The sequence below is a fragment of the Anguilla rostrata genome, chromosome 8, assembly GCF_018555375.3.
Source record: "Anguilla rostrata isolate EN2019 chromosome 8, ASM1855537v3, whole genome shotgun sequence".
Classification (NCBI taxonomy): domain Eukaryota; kingdom Metazoa; phylum Chordata; class Actinopteri; order Anguilliformes; family Anguillidae; genus Anguilla; species Anguilla rostrata.
In genome coordinates, this window is record NC_057940.1 from 31,854,383 (window position 1) to 31,874,803 (window position 20,421).

The 20,421-nt window shown below is 41.0% G+C and overlaps 1 protein-coding gene across 4 annotated transcripts in view; it reads left to right on the forward strand.

Moving 5' to 3' along the window:
• The window catches only part of LOC135261416 (RNA-binding motif, single-stranded-interacting protein 3-like), a 299,499-nt gene extending 289,991 nt beyond the window's left edge, over nt 1-9,508 (forward strand). For all 4 annotated transcript variants that reach the window (XM_064347701.1, XM_064347703.1, XM_064347702.1 and 1 more), the window contains one exon: nt 797-9,508. In XM_064347701.1, the coding sequence (XP_064203771.1) occupies nt 797-800 (4 nt within the window). In that variant the 3' untranslated portion in view covers nt 801-9,508. The remainder of the gene's footprint in view (nt 1-796) is intronic.
• Nucleotides 9,509-20,421: the final 10,913 nt, after the last annotated feature.

Below are 20,421 nucleotides of genomic sequence, written 5' to 3' on the forward strand. Positions count from 1 at the left end.
GTGCTGACTTCTCATCATGTCAGTTACAGTGCTAACTGTTCATCGTGACTGTTATAGTGCTGAGTGCTCACCACATCTGTTACAATGCTAACTGCTTGTTCTGTCTGTTACAGTGCGGACTTCTCATCATGTCAGTTACAGTGTTAACTGCTTGTTGTGTCTGTTGCAGTGCTGACAGTTCACATTGTATGTTACTGTGCTAACTGTGTGTTGTTTCTGTTACAGAGCTAAATGTTCATCATGACTGTTATAGTACTGACTGCTCACCATGTCTGTTGCAGTGCTAACTGCTTATTGTGAATGTTACTGTGCTAACTGCTCATTGTGCCTGTTACAGTGCTAACTGTTCATTGTGTCTGTTAGTGCTAACTGCTCATCATATCCATTACAGTGCTAACTGCTTATTGTGTCTGTTACAGTGCTAACTGCTCATTGTGTCTGTTACAGTGCTAACTGCTCATTGTGTCTGTTACAGTGCTAACTGCTTATTGTGTTTGTTACAGTTCTAACTGTGTGTTGTGTCTGTTACAGTGCTAACTGCTCATTGTGTCTGTTGCAGTGCTAGCTGCTCATCATGTCCGTTACAGTACTCATTGCTCATTGTGTCTGTTACAGTGTTAACTGCTCATTGTGTCTGTTGCATTGCTGATCACTCATATTTCATCCGCGACATTACTGATTACTCATCATACCTGTTTCATGGATGAAGGTTAATTCTGCTTGTTGCCTTGGTGACTGCGTGTATCTGTTACATCACTGACGGGTCTTCTCTTTGTTTTACTCTTGTCTCCATCAGATAACGACGGGACAAGAGAATGTTCCAGCAACAGTGTTGCCTTGAGACAGGGGGAGTGCACTGAGACTGTTTCCAGATCACCCAGGCACAAAAAGAGATCATTTTCTTTTTTCCACCTGGCTCAGATGAAGAGGGGAGAGGAGGGGGTTGCTGGGTGTGGTACAGAGAGGGGGGTTTCATCTGGTAGCCTTTGGGACACGGGTTGGACTGGCATTGAACTGTTTCTCCAAGGAATTCCTCATACAAACAAAAAAGTAGAAAAGGAAAAACCTCGAATGGTCGGGTGGGTGGTGAGATGTTTTTTTGTTTAATTAAAAGGAATGAAAGAACGTTCGAGAAACAGGTTCTCTTCCTCAGATATTAAGCTATTCTATCTTTTCATTTTTGTATTGTGTCAAATTTAATTTTTCTTGACAACTTTAGCAAGGTTTTTTTCTTGAATCTTTATGCCTTAATTTTGCGGATGTTGGGGACTATTCCAAGTGATATGTCCAGCGTCTTGTTTAGGAAAAAAAATGAATGGATGAATATGTCCTTTGGACCAACTGAATGGTACAAAATACTACCCGAGTTGAGCTACAGAGAGAAAATGTATTACTTAAACTGTACAGATTTAATAGAGAAGTATTCCTTTGTCAGAAGAACACTTAGTTAATAATTATCAGTCAGTCCGAATTAATTGTCTTGCAAGAGACAAAAAGTTCATTCTAGAAGACAGCAGGCAAATAGGAATTTTTTTTCACTACAAGGAAAAACTGCTGCATTGTAGTGTAAATGCAGTTTGTTGCAAAATGCTGAACTTGTTTTTTTTTACTTTCATGGCAGAATTGCTATTGATGGCATTAGTGCTTTTTATCTGCGACCTTTCACCTTTTTATAAGCTTCATGATGTTTTTAGCCTGCTTTGCTTGTCAAATTGCAAACAAACAAAAAAAAAGCGATAAACTGGCAACGATAAACTACATAGATACAGTAGGAGCTTACGGTTAAAACCAATCAGCGCAAAAGCAATAGAAGAAATTGTTGACAATTTCTGTAGTCTTTCCTAGTTGTGGATCTAATGCAGCCCGACCAGAGGCCGTTTTTATACCAAAGATGAAGAGGAACTCTGAAGCAGAGTTTTTTTTTTTTTTATGTTCGATCTCGTCGTTGTTATTGTTGTTGTTGCTGATCTTGTTCTTGTTGTCGTTGATGCTGTTGTTGCTGTTGATGTGGTTGTTTTTATTTTTGACCTAAATGGCCGGACCAGTACTTCCTGTTGTTTCTCGGTTTAAGCTACCTTCCCGCGACATTTGTGTCACTCAGAAGCGAACTGATCGGAATCCGCGAGGCGTTCAGAGACAAGCCAACCACCCGTCGCTCCCATTCACGTGAGAGACCGCCCGTCCATTTTACGCACCTCATATTCTGTACTGCTCACAGGAAAACAGGGACTGGAGGAAAACAGCAGGAAACGCTGGGGGGGGGGAAGAGGGGGGGAATTGCGCTTGACGTGTTTCTCTTTGGCCTCGTCGGCTGAGCGATTTCTATCCTGCGCTTGTCTCTCTGAGAGATAGCTGTGAACGATGGTGCTCTTAAGTCTCAAGGCTGGGTTGGGAATCTTCCTGTGCTTTTGTTTTGATTTTGTCATTAATCAAAGAGACACGTTAGGCCGGAGAAAAAGAAAACTGTTCACCTTACACCTCCGTGTATTTAAACTGTATATCCAGCTACCTCAGTCTTTGGTCATTCCGTCATTCGAAGCGAGAAAGAAAAAAAAAACATTTTTAAGAGGCTGAATTTAAACATACATTAACCACGTTTGAGTTATTTTGTCCTGGACCTCACACCCCAGCTAGGAGTGAGTACTGAAAATAAACCTTGCATTGGATATCTCTTTAGATGGGTTTCTTCCATTTAGACATTTCTAAGAGTGTGCTCATTTTTAAAGTATCCTGCTCAATTTCATAGTGAAGTGACCAGTCTTAAAAGACTTTTCTTTTGTAAAGGTAGCTCTGGAGATGGACCAATGGAAAGGAAGCTCTCTTTTGAGTTTTGCCTACAGTTGGAAGCTGTCTAAAAGCACAGCCAAGAGCATAACAAACTTACCACCACCCCCCCCTTTCCCGCACTCTCCTATAATGCTAAGTTTCACATAAGCTTCAGTGCGGGAGATTGTCCGAGCGGAGGAGTCTGTGGAGCGGGGAGCGGGCCAGGCTCATTGGCGGCTCTGCGTCCGGGGCAGCGTGTCGCTCTGGTCTCCATGGCGCCGGCGGCAGACGCCTCGTTTGACTGAGCTCCAGAGCATGGCTGATGGGCCCGGTTTATCGCCGCAGTTTCCAAGGCCACGGAGGCGGAACAGAAACCAAATTTAGTCATGAGCTCAATGGGCCTGGAAGTCCCAATTTGTTTCCCCGGCGACTCTAAGATGCACGCCCGCCTGCTTCCCCAGCTCCTCTCATTGGCCGGAAAGAGAGGCTTTTGTGTTTGAACAATCCTTGAGACGCCTAGGTGAGAGCACAAGCTTTAAGCAATGTGTGTCGGGGCTTAGGGGAAAGAGTGATAGTCACACTTAGCTCTGACAGGTTCATCTATGACATGTGCAGCACGCGTTAAAAAAAGTTTTAAACAATCAAATTGTTTAATTGAGTGCCTTGTTGTTAATCTTCCAATGATTCCTGTTACCACAAAGTAGAAAAGCACATCAAAGAGTAATCCTCATTGGCGACTTCTCTTTTTTGCACTTTTTTTTGTCCTTTGATGCTCCAAATTCACAACAGTTTCTGCGGTGCTGAGAGAGTAAACCTCGCGATGTGCTAATTCAGCTAAGTGATGACATCACAAGGCCTGCTGACAGTGGACCCCATTGGGCATCCATGGCGGAGTGATGACACTGTTCATCATTACTAGCCTCTTCCATTTCAGTATCAATACCCAACTAGAAAAGGCCAGTCAATCTTGTTGAATTATTATGTTATAGTAATTCACAATATAATAATAGCCTATCATTCACAAAAATTAATTTAGGCAATAACAACTGAAAAAACATAGGATTTGCATTGTGACAAATGTTTGTAAAACTACGCTAAACAAAATATGTTTTATTTGATTTGAAAGAAAGTATTACAATATAATTTTTTATTATTGAATATGTCAAGATCACATTGATTATTCAAGCTTATGTCGTGCCTGAAGAGAAACTGTGTAATATGTATGGAAATGACAGAAAATTCCTGAAAGGAACACAATTCTTTTCACCTATTGAAAGAGGCAGTGTAAATGCTAAGAAATTACTGGACCATGCTTGATTCTCATCGTCAACCTTAACCAGGGGCCAATAAAATTGGGTTAACCTGTCAAAAAGAAACCACCATACATTCTTCATTGTAATGACATGTTTGCATTATATCCTCAACAGCTTAAATACACAAGGGGGAATTCCTTTTTTGTAAGGACAGTTAAATTTTCCTATTTTCATTTTGTTTTCCAGTGTTTGTTTTCATTCTTTTTTTTGTACTGGCTCACTAATGGAGTTTTATGCAGTTGGGTACATTAGTGACTGGAAGGAAATGTCTGGCACCAGCCTGAGTTCTCGTGGGGTTTTTCTCTGTGTACATCAGTGAGATGTTTTATTGTCATCTCACGGAAAGAGAAAAATGGTCCTCTTTATCAGACAGAAAAATTATCCAGACAGACACTGAGAATGTCGCTTCAAGTATGCCAGCATGCCGAAGGGGGAGTGTTTATACTGAGGAGTTTTTACTGGGGACAAAAGTTTGAATTTAGTTTCACATAACAATAGTCTCTGAGGAAGGCTGTGGAAAAAAAACCTTACTGAAAGTGGAACAACTTCTGAAGTCCATGGGACCCACAGTCTCTTAAAATGTCATTTGTGGAGAGACATTCCAAGGGGTGCAGACCATTATTAACCCAAAATGCATTGCTAGTCTGCTCTCGTTGAAATGAGTCCCAGAGCCTCTTCACATACTCACAGAATTCTAATGCTACTTGTTTTGTGCACCAACCATGGATACTAATCCATCAGAGAAACGTGTGGGATTGAGGAGCACTCTCCCCAGGAAAACTGGTAATTGGCAGACATTTTTTCTAATACACAATTTTCTAATAGTGAAATAGGTGTTTGGTCATTTGTAATTGGGCATTTTATTCTGCGGTTTCTCACACTGAGAAGTGGCTTCACGGGGGTACGATGCTACCTGACGGTATTGTCCTGGCCCAGACACAGGAAGCAGAACTTTTGCAGGATTTTGGCTGTGGTGCCTCTGCTGTTTGGGGTTTTGGTCCCACATTTCAACAGTAAAATCGATCTGACTTGCGTGTGGTGAGAGCTGTTAGGAATTACAGTGCATGATGAGCCTGCTGAGCGGAATTTCTGTATGGTGGGAAGTGTGTTGGGACATAGAAATTGTGTAATGCACTGCGTCCCATTGGTATTAAACGGGCAGCATTTCACCAGTGTGAAACCAAGCACACCCATGTGCTGCATCAGAAAGGCAGAACTCAAAGTGAATGAGAAAGGGCTCATTTTCTCAACATGGACCAAGAGTTTCTGTGATCCCTACAAGGCCCCATGAAATATTGATTTCTGCGTCTCAGAGGACATGCATTTTAGTAGGACAAACAGCGGGGGGGATCTTCTGTAACCAGCTGACACTGAAGATTTATTGCTATGAATTTAACAGTTTATTGTATTACCATAGGAATTTCTTTCCCGCATAAATTTCCCCGCAATGGGAAAAGGATAGGCTGTATCGTAATGGCTTCAGTGTGACTGGTTTGTTTTTATTGTGTTTTATTTTTTGTTTTTGCTCATCTTTGTGAACACAACAGACTGAGATGGAGCTGACCCCTCAGCCTTGCACTGTGTAAGAGAGTGAGGTTGCGTTCTGACGCTCGTCATGCTGTGCCAGCCGTTGAATCAGCTGTACAGACTAAAGCAGGATTCTGACCCGTTTCAGTGCTTACAAACAGAGAGTGGGGGGTTCCTCAGTGTCCTGGCCACGTGCCCAGTATGGATCTCTCACTCTGGGCATCTGATCACCTCCCAGTGTAATTGGCTTAATAAACCCGTCCTCCGCCCAGCTCTGCTGATGTGTGGTGAGTGAGCTGCTGTGCATCACCCGGGCTGGAGCTCCATATCGATCATGGCCGGGCTGAGGGTCCTCTCCTTCACTGAAAAGCCTCAAGCCAAGATGAGATAAAGGCACTATATAATTGCAATACATATTATTATTATTATTATTATCCACAAACTATCTGGAATCTTCAGACTATGATGCACCAAAATCTCCACCCCTGTTTGTTGCCAACAGCTGCAGAAAAAGCAAGCCAGCCGCTTGTTCTTGATATTTGGCTGAGGAAAGATACAGCTTTGTCGTGTTTTCTGAGTTGTTTTTTTCTGCCTTCCTTTTTTCTTTACTTTCTTTTTTTTTGAGAAACAACTCAATCATGAGTTAGCTGCTAAAGAGAACTGAATAATGGAGAGCCAGATCGTTGGGGAAGGTGTTGACTGCTGTATGCTCCCTAGAGCTGACACAGCTTTCCTTGACCTGTACATGTTCAGATGCTAGAATTTCTTCTGTATCAAACACATCACCTTGCACATTAACACGACTGGGTTTCTCCTTTAAGAAATTTGTTTGGGTTATGTTTTCCAGCCATTTAAATCCAGCTATGAGCTTCATATAGTGGATCAAACCTGCGCTCCCAATGGGTAGTGGCAGGATGATGCTCTATCAAATTACAGCTTGTCTAGGCCTCATTTTTTTTTAGAGTCAGAGGAACTGGTGCGTACATAAAAGTGTTCAAATCCCCAGATTCATAGTTTCAGAGCCAAATGGAATCTCTGCACTCATCTAAATGGGACTGGGAGGGAACAAAATCTGGTCTCGTATATTTATCAAACTGCAGGACTGTGAAGCAGCAGCCGCACCCATTTTCCTCCACGCTGTGCGGGAGTGAATCATGCAAAGTGAAGCACTCAGTCTGAAGCAGAAGTTGCCAAGGATATTTATCCTTGTTGTCAACAGTGACATGAAACCTGTAAGTTTGGTAGACACCCTGAAAAAAAAGTGAGACCGGGTTCATATAACCAAGAAATAAATAAACAAATTGAGAGACTGTGTTCCCTGGACGTGACAGTTTTATGAAAGCGCCCCGGTGTCTGAAGCCCGAAACACTCCCCGCCTCGCCCGGTCAGAGCGCAGTGCCGTCGCTGGCCCACTAAATCGGCCCGCGTTAGAGTGCCACTGACCCTTATGAGAACGTCGCGCGGGGTTGCATAGTAAATCGCCAGCCGTAAATCTGAAGTGGCCGTCCACACAGGGCCTGCGTGCCACTGCCAAGGACTTACGGTCCGCAGTGCTTAAAGCCTGCAGGGCGCTGTGAATGAAACACGGCCTGGCACGCACAGGCTGACTTAAAGTAAGACTGCAAATTCAAAACACACCTCTTTAATTTCAGCAATCTGCGCTTAAACCACTACAAATTAAATTAAGCGTAATAGTTGCATGTATCATTAACCCACGGATTGATTATTTGATTATAGGATTTTCACCTTCGGTTTCATATCTGTGTGCAGCTCTCTACCCTTATATGTGTGGTAATGCGTTTTAATAGGAAAGGTGCCACTGCACAGCAGGTTGAGCACACCTTCAAGCCAGAACACATTACGAAAAGCCATCATCCAGAAGTGGCAACCCTCCACTACCCAGCATGCACAGGGGCGCGGCGCTCTCATTTGCTGTCTGTGCCATCCCCGCTGCTTCTCCCGTGAGCAGCTGGCTTCCCTCTTACCTCATTTGAGTGGCCCATCCGGGGAGACTTTGATTAATGGGGGGCCCCCGTCGCCGCGAATGCGGGCGCGCACGTGGGGGCCCCTCGGCCGCCTGGCGCCGGGTCTGTTCAGACCCTCCCAAGTAATGAGGCGGCCTTGGCAAGCTTCCGGAAGCTTCTTTTGTCCCTGCTCTGTGTTTAACCCTGATGGATTAGCTTAACTGCCTCTCAAGTCTCACTGGCTTCAGTGTTGGGTCCCGGTCCCAGTGAGGGCGGTCTGCTTGGCACCCCTGTGCTCAGCCATCGCCCTGTTTCAGACCGCGCCTCGGTAAAATACAACAGGTGTTGACCGCAGGGCCTCCTTCGCCCCGACCACCTGCTCCAGATATCCGACTCATCCGTTTTGGCAGAAAATATTCTGTGGATCCTGTGCGTTCAATTTGCGGCAAGGGCAACGTGCCCCTCTCCCCCAGAACAGCTGGAAAGGTTGCGGTGTTAAGGACAGTTAGAAATGTGTCGACCCCACTGTTTTCAAGGCCCTGGGGTTATGCAGCATTACTGCGTAAATTTGGCTCATTGTTTCAGTGAATGCTTTAGTGTATACTATAACCTGTATAGTATACTGCAAACAACGTCATAGCAGATACAGTACTTAACTGGTATCAGGCAGGAGGAATTCAACATGTTTTCGTTAGAGATATCAGAGGGTCACATTGACTCTCTGTGTAATATTGTGTAACATTAAATGTCCAGACACAGAATGAGCATTTTACCTCAATTTTACTTTATTATGAATCAAACAATTGAGCTGTTTTATATCATTGTTGAGTAGCTGTGCATTCCTTTAAGAAAGTTATGTACATTGATTCAAACTTTAAAAATGCACATATTAGAAAATATATCAGTTATTGTCTGTTGAATATATGCACATTTATGAAGCACATTCTTCAATGTATTTATAAAGTTAAGTATATGTAAAATCAGTAATAGCTGATATATTTTCTAATGTATATATGCAATAAATATTGATGGCTATAAGGAAAAATAATAATAATAACTCCTGATACTTATTTAGTCTATATGATCCATTTCTCCTGGTCGATACTTACAGAAACAATTCAGTTTCAGTACCTTGGTGAAAAAGCTAAAAGGACAATGCCCCAATGAGGATTTGAGCCCTCAACCCTCCGGTTACACAGCCAGTTCATTAATCGCACCACCACACGGCTGCATTCGCAGTATGACGTCCGCTACATTTTCTCAAGGGTCATTTTATACTCTCTTCAGTCTTCACCCTCCCAGGGTCACAGAAAGGAATAAAGAAAAAGGGTAACCTGTGCAGATTGCGTTCTGATTGGCGGGGTTGCGAGCCAGGTGACTCGCAGTCTGAGGCGTGAATGACAGGGGAGCATCTGCATGGTGATGCTACTTCCCTGGCCCAGCTGCAGTGTGACAGCTGTGAAGCACCACGGAGGATCTCTTTTAACGGCTGTAGCGGTGTTGATTTGTCAGGCTAGCGAACGCCCGTGTGATGCGCAGCTTCGAGGGTGTAGCAGGCTCTCTCACCTTCCCCACCTGCATCTGGCTCCACAGATACAAAGCTACGGGAGGAACTAGAGGGAAGTTTCTCAAATACTTTCTACCAAATGAATAGAAAACTGCTGAACCTCCATGAGACAGTGAATTAGGGAGAGGAACAGTATTTTTGAAAAGGGACGTTCTGTAAAGGTGTTTGAGAGAGGACATGACAGAGTGATTTTTAAGATGCCTTTTGTTTGTTTTTGTTTGTAATTTCTTGTGTGGTCCAGGTCATGTCATGTCTCACATTTCTTTTGTTGTGATCCTGAGAATTTCTGTACATCTGTGGATGTAGGGTTCCGTTTTGTTTAAGAACTTTTTTCTTTGATGAAGCTTTCAATAAAAAACACGTCAAAAACACCAGCCGTTTGTTTATTCTGGAGCCAGGTTTGGGGGTTGTATACACATAACATATGGCTAATTTCTTTGAACTTATTACTGTTAACAAATTATGGTTTGTATTTGCTTAGGTATTCTTCAAATCCATAGCCTTCAAATCCTGAATGTCTTGTTTAGAGTGCTGTCAAAAACTCATATCATTTAACTCACACAGGAATTAAACTATGCTAAATTAGCTATGCTAAATGTACCATGGTATGACATGATTTAATTTAATAATTATTGTTGAAAATTAAAATTATATGTAAAATCGCCACATTAATTAATAGACCAGTCTACACTAAGCTGGTGGAATCAATCAACAAGTCAAAACAAACTCTATATCAGGTCTTAAGATTCATTAATTCAGTAAGAATCAGTCAATTATAATAATGAAAATCATGCATTATGTTTATTGAATGCAGGTTCACTGCTTCTAAATTACAAAACAAAAAACATTGACCAAACATGAAACAATTAATTTTAAAATACCGGATAAGAGAGAGAAAGACAGAATTTAGCTTGTTGCAACAAACTCTGCCCATAGACCCATAGATCACCTGCATAGATTAGGGTACCAACAGGCTTTAAATTTCCCACATCATGGTTGCTTTCATGTTTGTGGAGGGGAAGGCAGGCCACATTCTTATAAACAATATAATATTGTATCAATTTCACTGTTTCTCTCTCTAAGGCCATAATCATTAAGGCCATAAACACTAGATATTTGCCAACACATTCTATTGTAATTCAATATATATTGTGTCACAGTGAAATTTGTCATTTGTTTTACACAAATTGTACCCCAAAGAGGGAGAGTGGTGGCGAAAAAAAAGGCAAGTCAGTGTGGCGAAGGGGTTTTGGGAGACAGTTATTCATTTTAAAGACGCCTCAGTCTCATTTCTTGAGTCTCCCTGGTAAGGAGGTCCTGGTTTTTTGTTTTATTGAAACTTTGGGTTGCTAAGATGCCTCCGTCAACAGTTATTAAGCATTACCCGTTTTTACACGGGACTACTTTCAAACTGTCTGAAGCTCTTTTGGAAAATCTTGTGTGTGGCAAATCAAAAAAGAATTCCCTCGCGTTTGATGGATCATTGAATCTTCAAGGCCGTGAGTTCCTGTACACTGAGGTACTGAATAACTCGAGTAGAGGGTGGAGGGCGTAATGTGTTTGGCCAAGGGATGAAAACACACCCTGTTTTTCCAAAATAATATCAATTGATGCTAAACCGTGTTGACCACAAATGCAACAAACCAGTATATGCAATTTCAGTCTCTCAATTCAATCTGCTCACTCCAAACTTCGTATCCCAATAAGTGCACAGGAGAAAACTTTCTGTTACTGTTTTCTACAGGAGTGTCGGTGAGAAAGAAAAATTGACTGTACCACTAGAGGGCAGCGTATGAATGCTGATTCCACTCAAATAATCTTGTGCATGCATCAAAATTTCAAGCTGAACTGAATGTCAGAAAGTGAGATGGAGTAAACCCTATGGAGGCTTTTGGAGTCCTGGGCATCGCACTGCGTATGCTGGGTCTCACTCCAGTGAGCTTCTAGAAATCAATTTTATCCTCAAAGACCTCACAGTAGATCATGGTCAAGATGTGCCTATTCCAGAGGGTTGGTTTCAAGACTCTTTGGAAGTAAACCTGGTGCATTTGCTATTTTGACCTTCCAGAAAAATCAGATTGAGAAGCACCGAAGTTCATGAAAAATGAATCATTCAGACACGTCTGGTGAATAACTTTCAGCTGTATCCTTCTCTGGCTATCAAACATGAATCACTTCCAAAAGGACAGTTGTGGCAAATAATACCTCAAATGTTCACACACACACACACACACACACACACACTGTATATATATATATATATATATATATATATATATATATACATTCACACATGCACAAACACACCAAAATGCACAGATGGTCTCCAAGTCCCTAGTTTAGTACACCAGCAGGAAACTGGATTTGAAGTGTGTAGATTTTTAAAATGTATGTGCAACAGCTTCACCTTTAAGATCTTATCATATTCCGGTGAGATTAAGTTACTGATCTGCAGTGCTCAAACCCCATAAATGATGGTGCAAGCTATTTTAGCTTTCCTGTTAGCTAGTTCAATCTTTGGCTAGGTAGTAACTGTTTAACATTGGCCTTTGTAGGAGTTATGCTTCCATAATGAATTACCACAGTATTTTGGAGCACAACCAACTGAACAAATGTGCAGAGTGATATTATGGAGCAACAGGGACTTATGAGCCAATCGGTTTCCTCAAAATACCATTAAGCTGACTGCCAGTGAAGTGGAGACCGGGTGGCTGTTATCAGGCCCTGTGGCCTTTCATTGTAGTGCCCACATACACATGCACATGAACATGAACACACACACACATATACATGCACACACACAAGAACTGCTATGTTTTCGGTCTGATTTTAATATAAAATCTCTGCACTGCATTTTTAAAAATAAAATAAGTCAAAATAATTTTATTCCTGCTGCTAAAATAGTCTTAATTTCAGATTCATTACAGTATGCTAAGAAGATTAACTAGTTTAAACTTCACAGTTGCATTTTTTCTCAATGCGTTATTATACTGTACAAAGATATTGAACTTTTTATGTAAGAAACCTATAAGGAATAGAGTAACAGTGTTCAGTGGGGACAGTTTGTCATTTTAATATAAAACTGGTTGACCTTGAGCCCATTGATAAGGCAGTTACACAAAGATGTGTGCCTTTGAGTTTCTTTTTTAAGATCTACAGAGCTTTTTCACAGATGTACATCGGTCAGTGTAGGATAAAACATAGACCATCAAGGAATCCTTAGCTGACTTCTATGCATTTGGCAAGTGCTGTTCTAAAATGTGCTGCTCTTTATAGAAGGGGGAAGTTTGCCTGTCTAGTCTTTTCATATTGAGTTCCAGTTTCTTCCATCGTCCATAAGTGATTCAGCCATGCAGGTGATTCTGTGTTTTTTTTAAAAATATATATATATTTTTGGTACACACAAGGTAAACTTTGACATTCCCCTGTTGTCAAGATGAACACAATAAACCATTGTAACACAGTTTATTGCATGAGGGGCACTTTAACTTTAAAATTTGTGGGTTCAAATCCCTTTGATACTCCTGAGTGGTGAGAACCTCACCTGAATCACTTTATTCAAATATCCAGCTGTGTAAAAAGACAAAACACGAAGCACAGATCTGGGTGAGGATACCTGTTGAGCAGATTACTAATGAAGTACGCTCACCATGCACCCTTGTTTACTTTTATATGGAAAGGACACACACAAAAGCTGCTATAGACTTCCCACATAGCTCGCACAACGGGATAATGCTTTTGAAATTATGCATAACTATAATATTCAGGGTGTGCAGCAATCCAGGCTGCCAAGCTTGGCATTCCTTTTGGAAAAATCACTTGTAACGGTAACAAGCAAAACGCTGGAACGTACCGTACTATAAAGTTTTACGACAATACGCGTGGTTTGACTCCGAAAACAGCAATTTCTCATCTGCTTTTAACTGCAAATTAGAACCAGGTCTGGTCCACAGCTGGCACGGTGTGTCTTTTAAGGCCAGAGCGAACGCGTAGGCCCCACTGCGCAACAGGCCAGAGCGAGCGCGTAGGCCCCACTGCGCAACAGGCCAGACTGTGCGCAGGCCCCACTGCGCAGCAGGCCAGACTGTGTGCGTAGGCCCCGCTGCGCAACAGGCCAGACTGTGCGCGTAGGCCCCACTGTGCAACAGGCCAGACTGTGCGCGTCCAGCGCACACCGACTGCAGGCCCACTGGCAGCAGGCCAGACTCGTAGCCGTGCTGTCGCTAGGCCCCACTGTGCAACAGGCCAGACTGTGTTTACAGCCGTCGCTTCACCGATGGAGACAAGGACCCCTGGGCAGCCCCCGAGGAAGAGGCTCGGTCTGTCCCCTCAGGCGGTCTCAGCCATACCCCGGCGGGCTGTTTGCCCCTCTGCGCCAGCGCGCAACGCCAGTTAGTCAGCGGGTGACATAGAGGCCGTCTGTCCTGGCGAGACAGCAGCGCTCCTGGCACACAAAGCCAGACTTGTTTCCTCCCACACAGGGAACGCCTCAGTCCCCACTACATAATGATGGAGGTCTGACTGGATGGCTGCCACAGAACGATCCCTCCTCTCACTCTGTTAAATAAGTTACTGAACAGGTCTCTCCAGCTATAAATTTTAAATCTCAATTATAGAACCAAGATATATAAAGGATAAACAAAAACAATATGCCTTGTCATAAAACCCCAAACTGTCCCATACATACTGCCTTACAGTACTTCACATTTAGATTCATCGGTACATAAAACCTCACTCCAAATCTCAAGTGACCTGTTTCAGTCTACTACTGTAAATTTTCTTCTCTTCTGTTTATTTTCTTTTCTCAGTAGTGGTTTTTTGACAGTTAAACCTCCTTTCAGACCCACAGCACTGAGTTGTCTTCTCATAGTGGAAAAAATGACAGACACAACTGTGGATTTCTTCAGATCAGAAGCAACAGTGGAGCTTGATTTTTTCCTAGATAACGTTTACTCAAAGATAACGTTTTTTAAGTACTGACTTTGCGATGGTGATAGTTTCAGTGGTCTACCAGTTTTTGCACAGTTGTTAGGGGTTCTGTTTTTTTCTGTGTCTTGCAATAATCTCTTGAACTCCAGTTTTGTAAATTCTTGTTTTTCACTTATTTTCCTTTCACCTTCCTTATGCAGTTAAATTCTGTCATATCTAATCTCATCAGAAATGCCATTTTAGATGCACATGACAAAAAAATCTACAGAGCAGCTAAGGTGTGTTTGGGTAGTTGTTTGTTTGAATGTCAGAGTCACATTTGAAGGCAAAGGGTTCTAATATAACTTCACTGACACTTTTGGTGATAACTTTTGTTGGGAGGATGCAGCTGGAACTTGTTTGTTGGTTGGAAGGATGGAAGACTTGAAGTGGTAGTAAGGTACAAAAGAGTGGACACATACAGATAGATTTGATATTATATGTAGTGGTGGAGGCTTTTCAGTAATTTTCTGTTAAATATATGTTTTCTGCATTATCTTATTATTGTATGCAACTGTTAAATTGTCTGGAAAAAGGGATAAACATAGCATCATCAAAATCCAGAAAAAACTGTGACCAACAATGTGTGGTTTTTACGGTGTTACACTTTCAGTCACTGTGTAAATTACCCTTTAGAGGTGTATATTCCGCAGTCCTGGTGCTCAAATGGGCTGTTGAGAACTGTATCATGATTCCAGATGCTTGTGATTTCATTATTTTATAATTTTTCATATTTTTTTCTGCGGTGAACACATTATTAATTCAATATGCACATAAAAAATAAATGATTAACATCTTTCATAAATTGTTAATTTGACTAACGCATTAATTGATTAATTGCTCCAATTAATGTTGAAATCGTTCTCGACAAAAAAATGGCAATATGTAAGCTTCACTGATCTTTATTAATGATCAGTGTTTAATTACACATAATGCAAGGATAATCTGTCCTGACTGACCTCTGGGGATATAATTACATCAAGGAGAGAAAAAAATGAATTGAAAAATTGAAAACTTGCCACGCTTTCAGCTGAAACGCGCAGACCGGCTTGTTTGCAGTTTTCTGTTCAGCTTTAGGGCTCAAAGGCTTTTGCATGTCATGAGCAGAATTTGATTTGGAAGCGGAGCTGCAATTTGCCTGCAATGTGTCAATACAGTTGGTCACAGGTGGCCACGTTGGCAGACAGCCACTCACAGCACTAGCAGAGGAGGTGGACAGATGCTTACTCAAGAGTGCTGCAGACAGGGAGGGCTAGACTGACCTGTCCTTGGTGTTGAGTAAAAATGACAAGAGATCAGGTTTCAGACACTGTTGGCAATCATATCAGGAACAAGGCCAGGACTGGTTCCTATTGAGATACGTTGGTCGTGGAAGTGGCCTGAAGTGAGATCTTGGACTTCAGAAAATACCCAAAAAACAACAACCAGACAAACAGAAATGAAATCAGTACTGCATGAATGAGGCCGCCGGTGTGACTGCAAATCTACCACTGTCTTCCCGGTCTTCTGTTTTAGGAAGTGTGGAGAATTATGACTGTGGTGCAGGAGAAGATGACATGAGAATAGGCTCTATGCTACTGCAGGGAGAAATACACTGACTGTGCCAGTAGGGGCACCCTCCCAGAGCAGATTTAAGAGGACATCATGGGAACCCATGGAGTATGAACCTAGCCCAGTGCTGAGGAGCAGTGCCCATCCATATCACTCTGCCTTGGAGCCCTCTCCATAATGGGCATTGTATAGGAAGCTAGGCCGTGTATAGAGAAGTTCAGTTTAATCTGCTCCAGTGAGTAAGAGTAACATCATTCTCCCTTGGGAAAAAGGGTGCATGCACAATGACTTCTCCCTCAAAAACCCTTCACTCTCGTCAGTAGCTTATATGATAGTTTTTGAATATGCCACAAGCACCCAAAAATCTTTGAAGCCCTGTTTTTGTCTGGGGATAGTTGTGAACAGGTTATGACCTTACAGTCAATGGTAGGATAGCACAGAACAGGATTAAGTGGGAGTGAAGACACAGGAGGTTCATACTGATAGGCCTGCTGTAAATTTTCTAAAAGAATGGTAGGTTTTATATATATAATCCTATAATATATAAGTCCATTATAGAAAGGCTTAGTTGAGCCCTCTTCTTGTTGCATGAGAATGTTGACCAGGTAGAGCTAGGTGACCAAATAGGCACCGATAGACGATCTGGTTTCAAAAAGCATCTCTCCTGGTAATGATCTTGACCTCAAATTGCCTTTTTTACATGGTCATTCTTAGTCTGAAATATTAAATAATGGCAAGAATCAAACTTCATTGATCTTTATTATTATTTAGGGCTGTCATTCAATTTTAATATTTGATCAGGTGCTGTAGTTGATTAGTGAGGCGATTTATCAACATATTTTAATAATAAAGTAAATGCCTTTCTTCCACAGTACTTTTTACAATTAAATCTTACTAAATTGTAATTTAATGACAATTAATTTCATCTTTACTGTGACCTAGTTACAGTAAAAAGAATAGAAAGATAGCAACTTAAATTATTGTATTTATATTTAAAGCTTAAATTATTAAATTATTGTTGTGTGAGATTAATATATATACATAATCACACACGTTTAGGATCAGCTTGTGCAGTAACTGAAACAGGACCTAGAAATCGCATGCACCTTTATTGTACCTGACTATTCTTCAGCTGATTTTGCAAGTAAAGCAGGATGTTCACTTTTTCGTTGTTAACGTTATAAATGGATACTCTGTAATGATGCATAAAACAAGAGTCATAAATCTAACATCAGAGGAAGTAATGTTGCATCTAATACTGAAATGTACTGGAGCATTTTAAAACGAGGATTAAGAGAAGTGGGCTATCTTGTATGCTCAGTCATTCATTCTTCAACCTCTCACAATTTGGTTTGATCCTAATTCAGTAGTCACCTGGTGTGTACAGTATTACAGGAGCCTTTAGTTAACCCATGCACACTTCAAGACGACATATACTTAGGTATCTTACTCAGACAAGCCAGATTACGCTTTGGACCCATCATTTCTCACCTCACTTGGAGATTAGTAGCGAAGTGAACAGGGTCTACTGTGACTTGACATCATCACTCCCCATTATTCCACAACTCTCACCTTCTTTCTGGAAGCTCCCCTTTATTGTCATCAATGGTCCAAAAAAGGTAGAAATATATATGTAGATATTTCTAATAATCAAGGCCTTATGAGCTTTCAGGATATTAAAGAGCAATGTAATATTCCTGGCCCTTAATTTTTTCAAATGTATTTATGCCTACGCTATACAATGTGTGCCCATGAGTTCCCTGACAAAAGCAACTACCATTACATCCAATACATAAGGTCATATGTTCAACATCCCAGAAGAACCACTTTGCCTTTTGTATTTATACTTTTCTGCTATGATCTACTTGTAAAAAAATGGGTATAGTCTCAGTTTGGAATAAATACTTACAGACAAAAGCTGAAGAATTTGTTGAGAAATAGGTCTAGGACATAATTCCTCTGTCCTCTAAAAACCTGAATCACCAGATGATAAATTGGAAATTTATTCACTGAATATATTTGACCCCTTTGAAATGATTTCAAATGCGCTTAAAACACCCCCTATTGTGCATAATGTGTCTGCAAGGAGCAATGGACACCTTCATGCTGATCTTTTGGCGCTGTCCAGATGTTTTACATTTCTAGACCCAAATTTCTGTAGATCTCGATTCAGTAACACAGACAGACATTCCATGTACAGCATCATAGTTCCTATTAAATGATTCCTTTCTCAACATGTCTCTTCAGAGTAAACAAATATTTCTTGCAGGTACGACTTCTGCCAAAAACTTCTTGTAAACCATTGGAATCCTTCCCATTTACCTCCCCGAAACCAATGGATGTTTACTCTGTTAGATATCATTGCTACGGAACTGTAAACAGCTTGTATACATAAGTTAAACCTAAGCCTTGAGAGAAGCTTTCGTAACGATCGTAACGATCCATGATGCAGCCTTTGTATTGTTATGGAAAGTTTTTTGGTTTGTTTGTTTTTAAGCGCATCAACATCATGCGTGGGGCATGACTGGATTGATGGGTGGGTTGGGGGTAAGGGTATGTGTCCCCTTTTTCTTGATGTGTTTAATTCTGTTTTTGCATATTCAATATTCTCTTGGCTGTCGACTATTCCCATAATTTCGCTGAAATAAGCAATTGTTAACAATAAACGATAAATTTTCCATGATCAATTGGAAATCCTAACATTCATGAATTAGAATACATTTCTATCAGGCAATGAAAGCAGGGCCGATACCTGTACACACACATGAGAAATGTGGGTATTACACTTTAAGTAATGTATTCACTTCCTTCAAGCAATTCTGCCACCTTCACACAGGGTTGAAATACATCTCTTTTTGTAGTAGCTGCTCTTTTGACTTCACTTTTGTGGCTGATGGTCATGTATTCTGTACCTCTTTCACCTCAACTAGACAGGAAACCATGATAGATGTTCCAGCACATAGGGCCATATTGTTCTGTTCATTCTTATTAAGTTTGAGCTCCATTTGTTTTGCTGAGGGTGTAGTTTTCATGGCCGTGGTGTATATAAAACGGCAATTTTTCAGGACTGTGAGACGAGGTTTTCAGAGCTTTTCTGAAGATAAGATGCCAAAATCTGAGGAGCACAGAGAACTCCTTCAAATTCAGCTTTACCCTAGAACGGTAGAAGATTCCACTGCTTAAGTATGCGCGTCACGCTGCAAGTCTTCCATAAATCTACATGCGGTATTGCTCAACAGTGCAGGCTCTTTAACTGCACAGGGAACAGCTGGCAACATAATACATTTTTGTGCAGCCATTAACTGTAGAAACCTTTCCTTGGTGTATTTACTTCAGAAAACACAACATTCTTTTATGCTAGAGTAAATGCCTGTCTGATCGCCTGCACAAATTTAACCCCAGTATCTTGGCAATAAATTTTCATACAACCAAGCTAGTTAGTTTAATCATTAATGTTTCACCGACAATTTAGCATGGGGTCACTGTTTTTTCTAAATGTACTACAAATGTCTGACTTTGTAAACTCAGAAAATGGACGGTTCACTGCATTGCAACCTGTTGACATTGCCCTATCAAAGGTCTTGATTGCAAATGAAGAAGAAAATATTTTATCAGCAATGTAACATTCAGTATATTGATTAAATCAAAAGCAAAACTAGAAATGGCCTATACACAACTTTTAATCAGGACTGCCAAGCTTATTTCAAAATCCCAAAACAAAATGTTCTCATCTGTCCGCCAAAGAAGATTGGTACCATGTACCACAAACATGCAAGACAAAAACAAAACAAATGCCTGCAACATCATTCATTCTGCAAAAAAATCCACCCAAAATATACCTCTTAATTGGACTCTTACAAAAGTTAACACAGTTCTACCCAGCAAGTCAATTTAGCTATTACTCAAACTGTGTGCCGTCATTCATTTTCACATACTTTCGAGAAAAGCCAAAACAGGGGGGCGGCGAGGGGCAAAGTCCCAGCAGGCCTTTCAGTCCCACAAGTGAGGAATCCGTTTAAATAAAGCCCATTTCAATGAAAAAGTCAAAGCTGAAAATAGCTTGTAAAACACCTATTTCTTTTAATGTGCAAATTTCATAATGTTACACTGTGTTCTGTGGCAAAGAGGTTCAAGATGCTCTATACCTCCGAGAGTCCTGCAATATTATATTGTGTTTATCCAGGACAGTCCCATATAAATTCTATGAATTTCATGAATAATAGTCAAACCAGGTATTTGATATTCTGAATCTATTATGTTGCCAGATTCTGCGCAAATGGGAAATTTAAGTGCAATTTAAGTAATAATAAATAATCTCAGAATACTTAGATCATGCTTGGTAAGCATTTTTGGCAAAATGCTTTAGGATTGTTTCAGCCTAGGGGCTTGATTAAATACACTCCATCAACTTATGTTTCCCACGCTGGTTTTGTATGATGTAATCAGTTATATCTGCTTAAGCATGCATTGGCACAAAATCTTCATCAGTTTTATTAATGAAAAATGAATGATGAATGGTCCATTGTAATTTATTACTTTTGTAACCATTGTTTATCATGGATAAAACAGTTCATTATTGTCAGGTAATGTCCCTTGGATCTTAATGAATCATAACATTTTGATTGTTTTGGCATGGAGTTTTGGACAACACAAGACCTTGCTCCTCGCTAAACCCCCTCCACTGCAAAGATCTGTCAACTTGCGGTCGCCACTGTGAAAGCAAGCAATACAAGAAGAGATTTAATTTCATGTCCCAAAGAGAAGG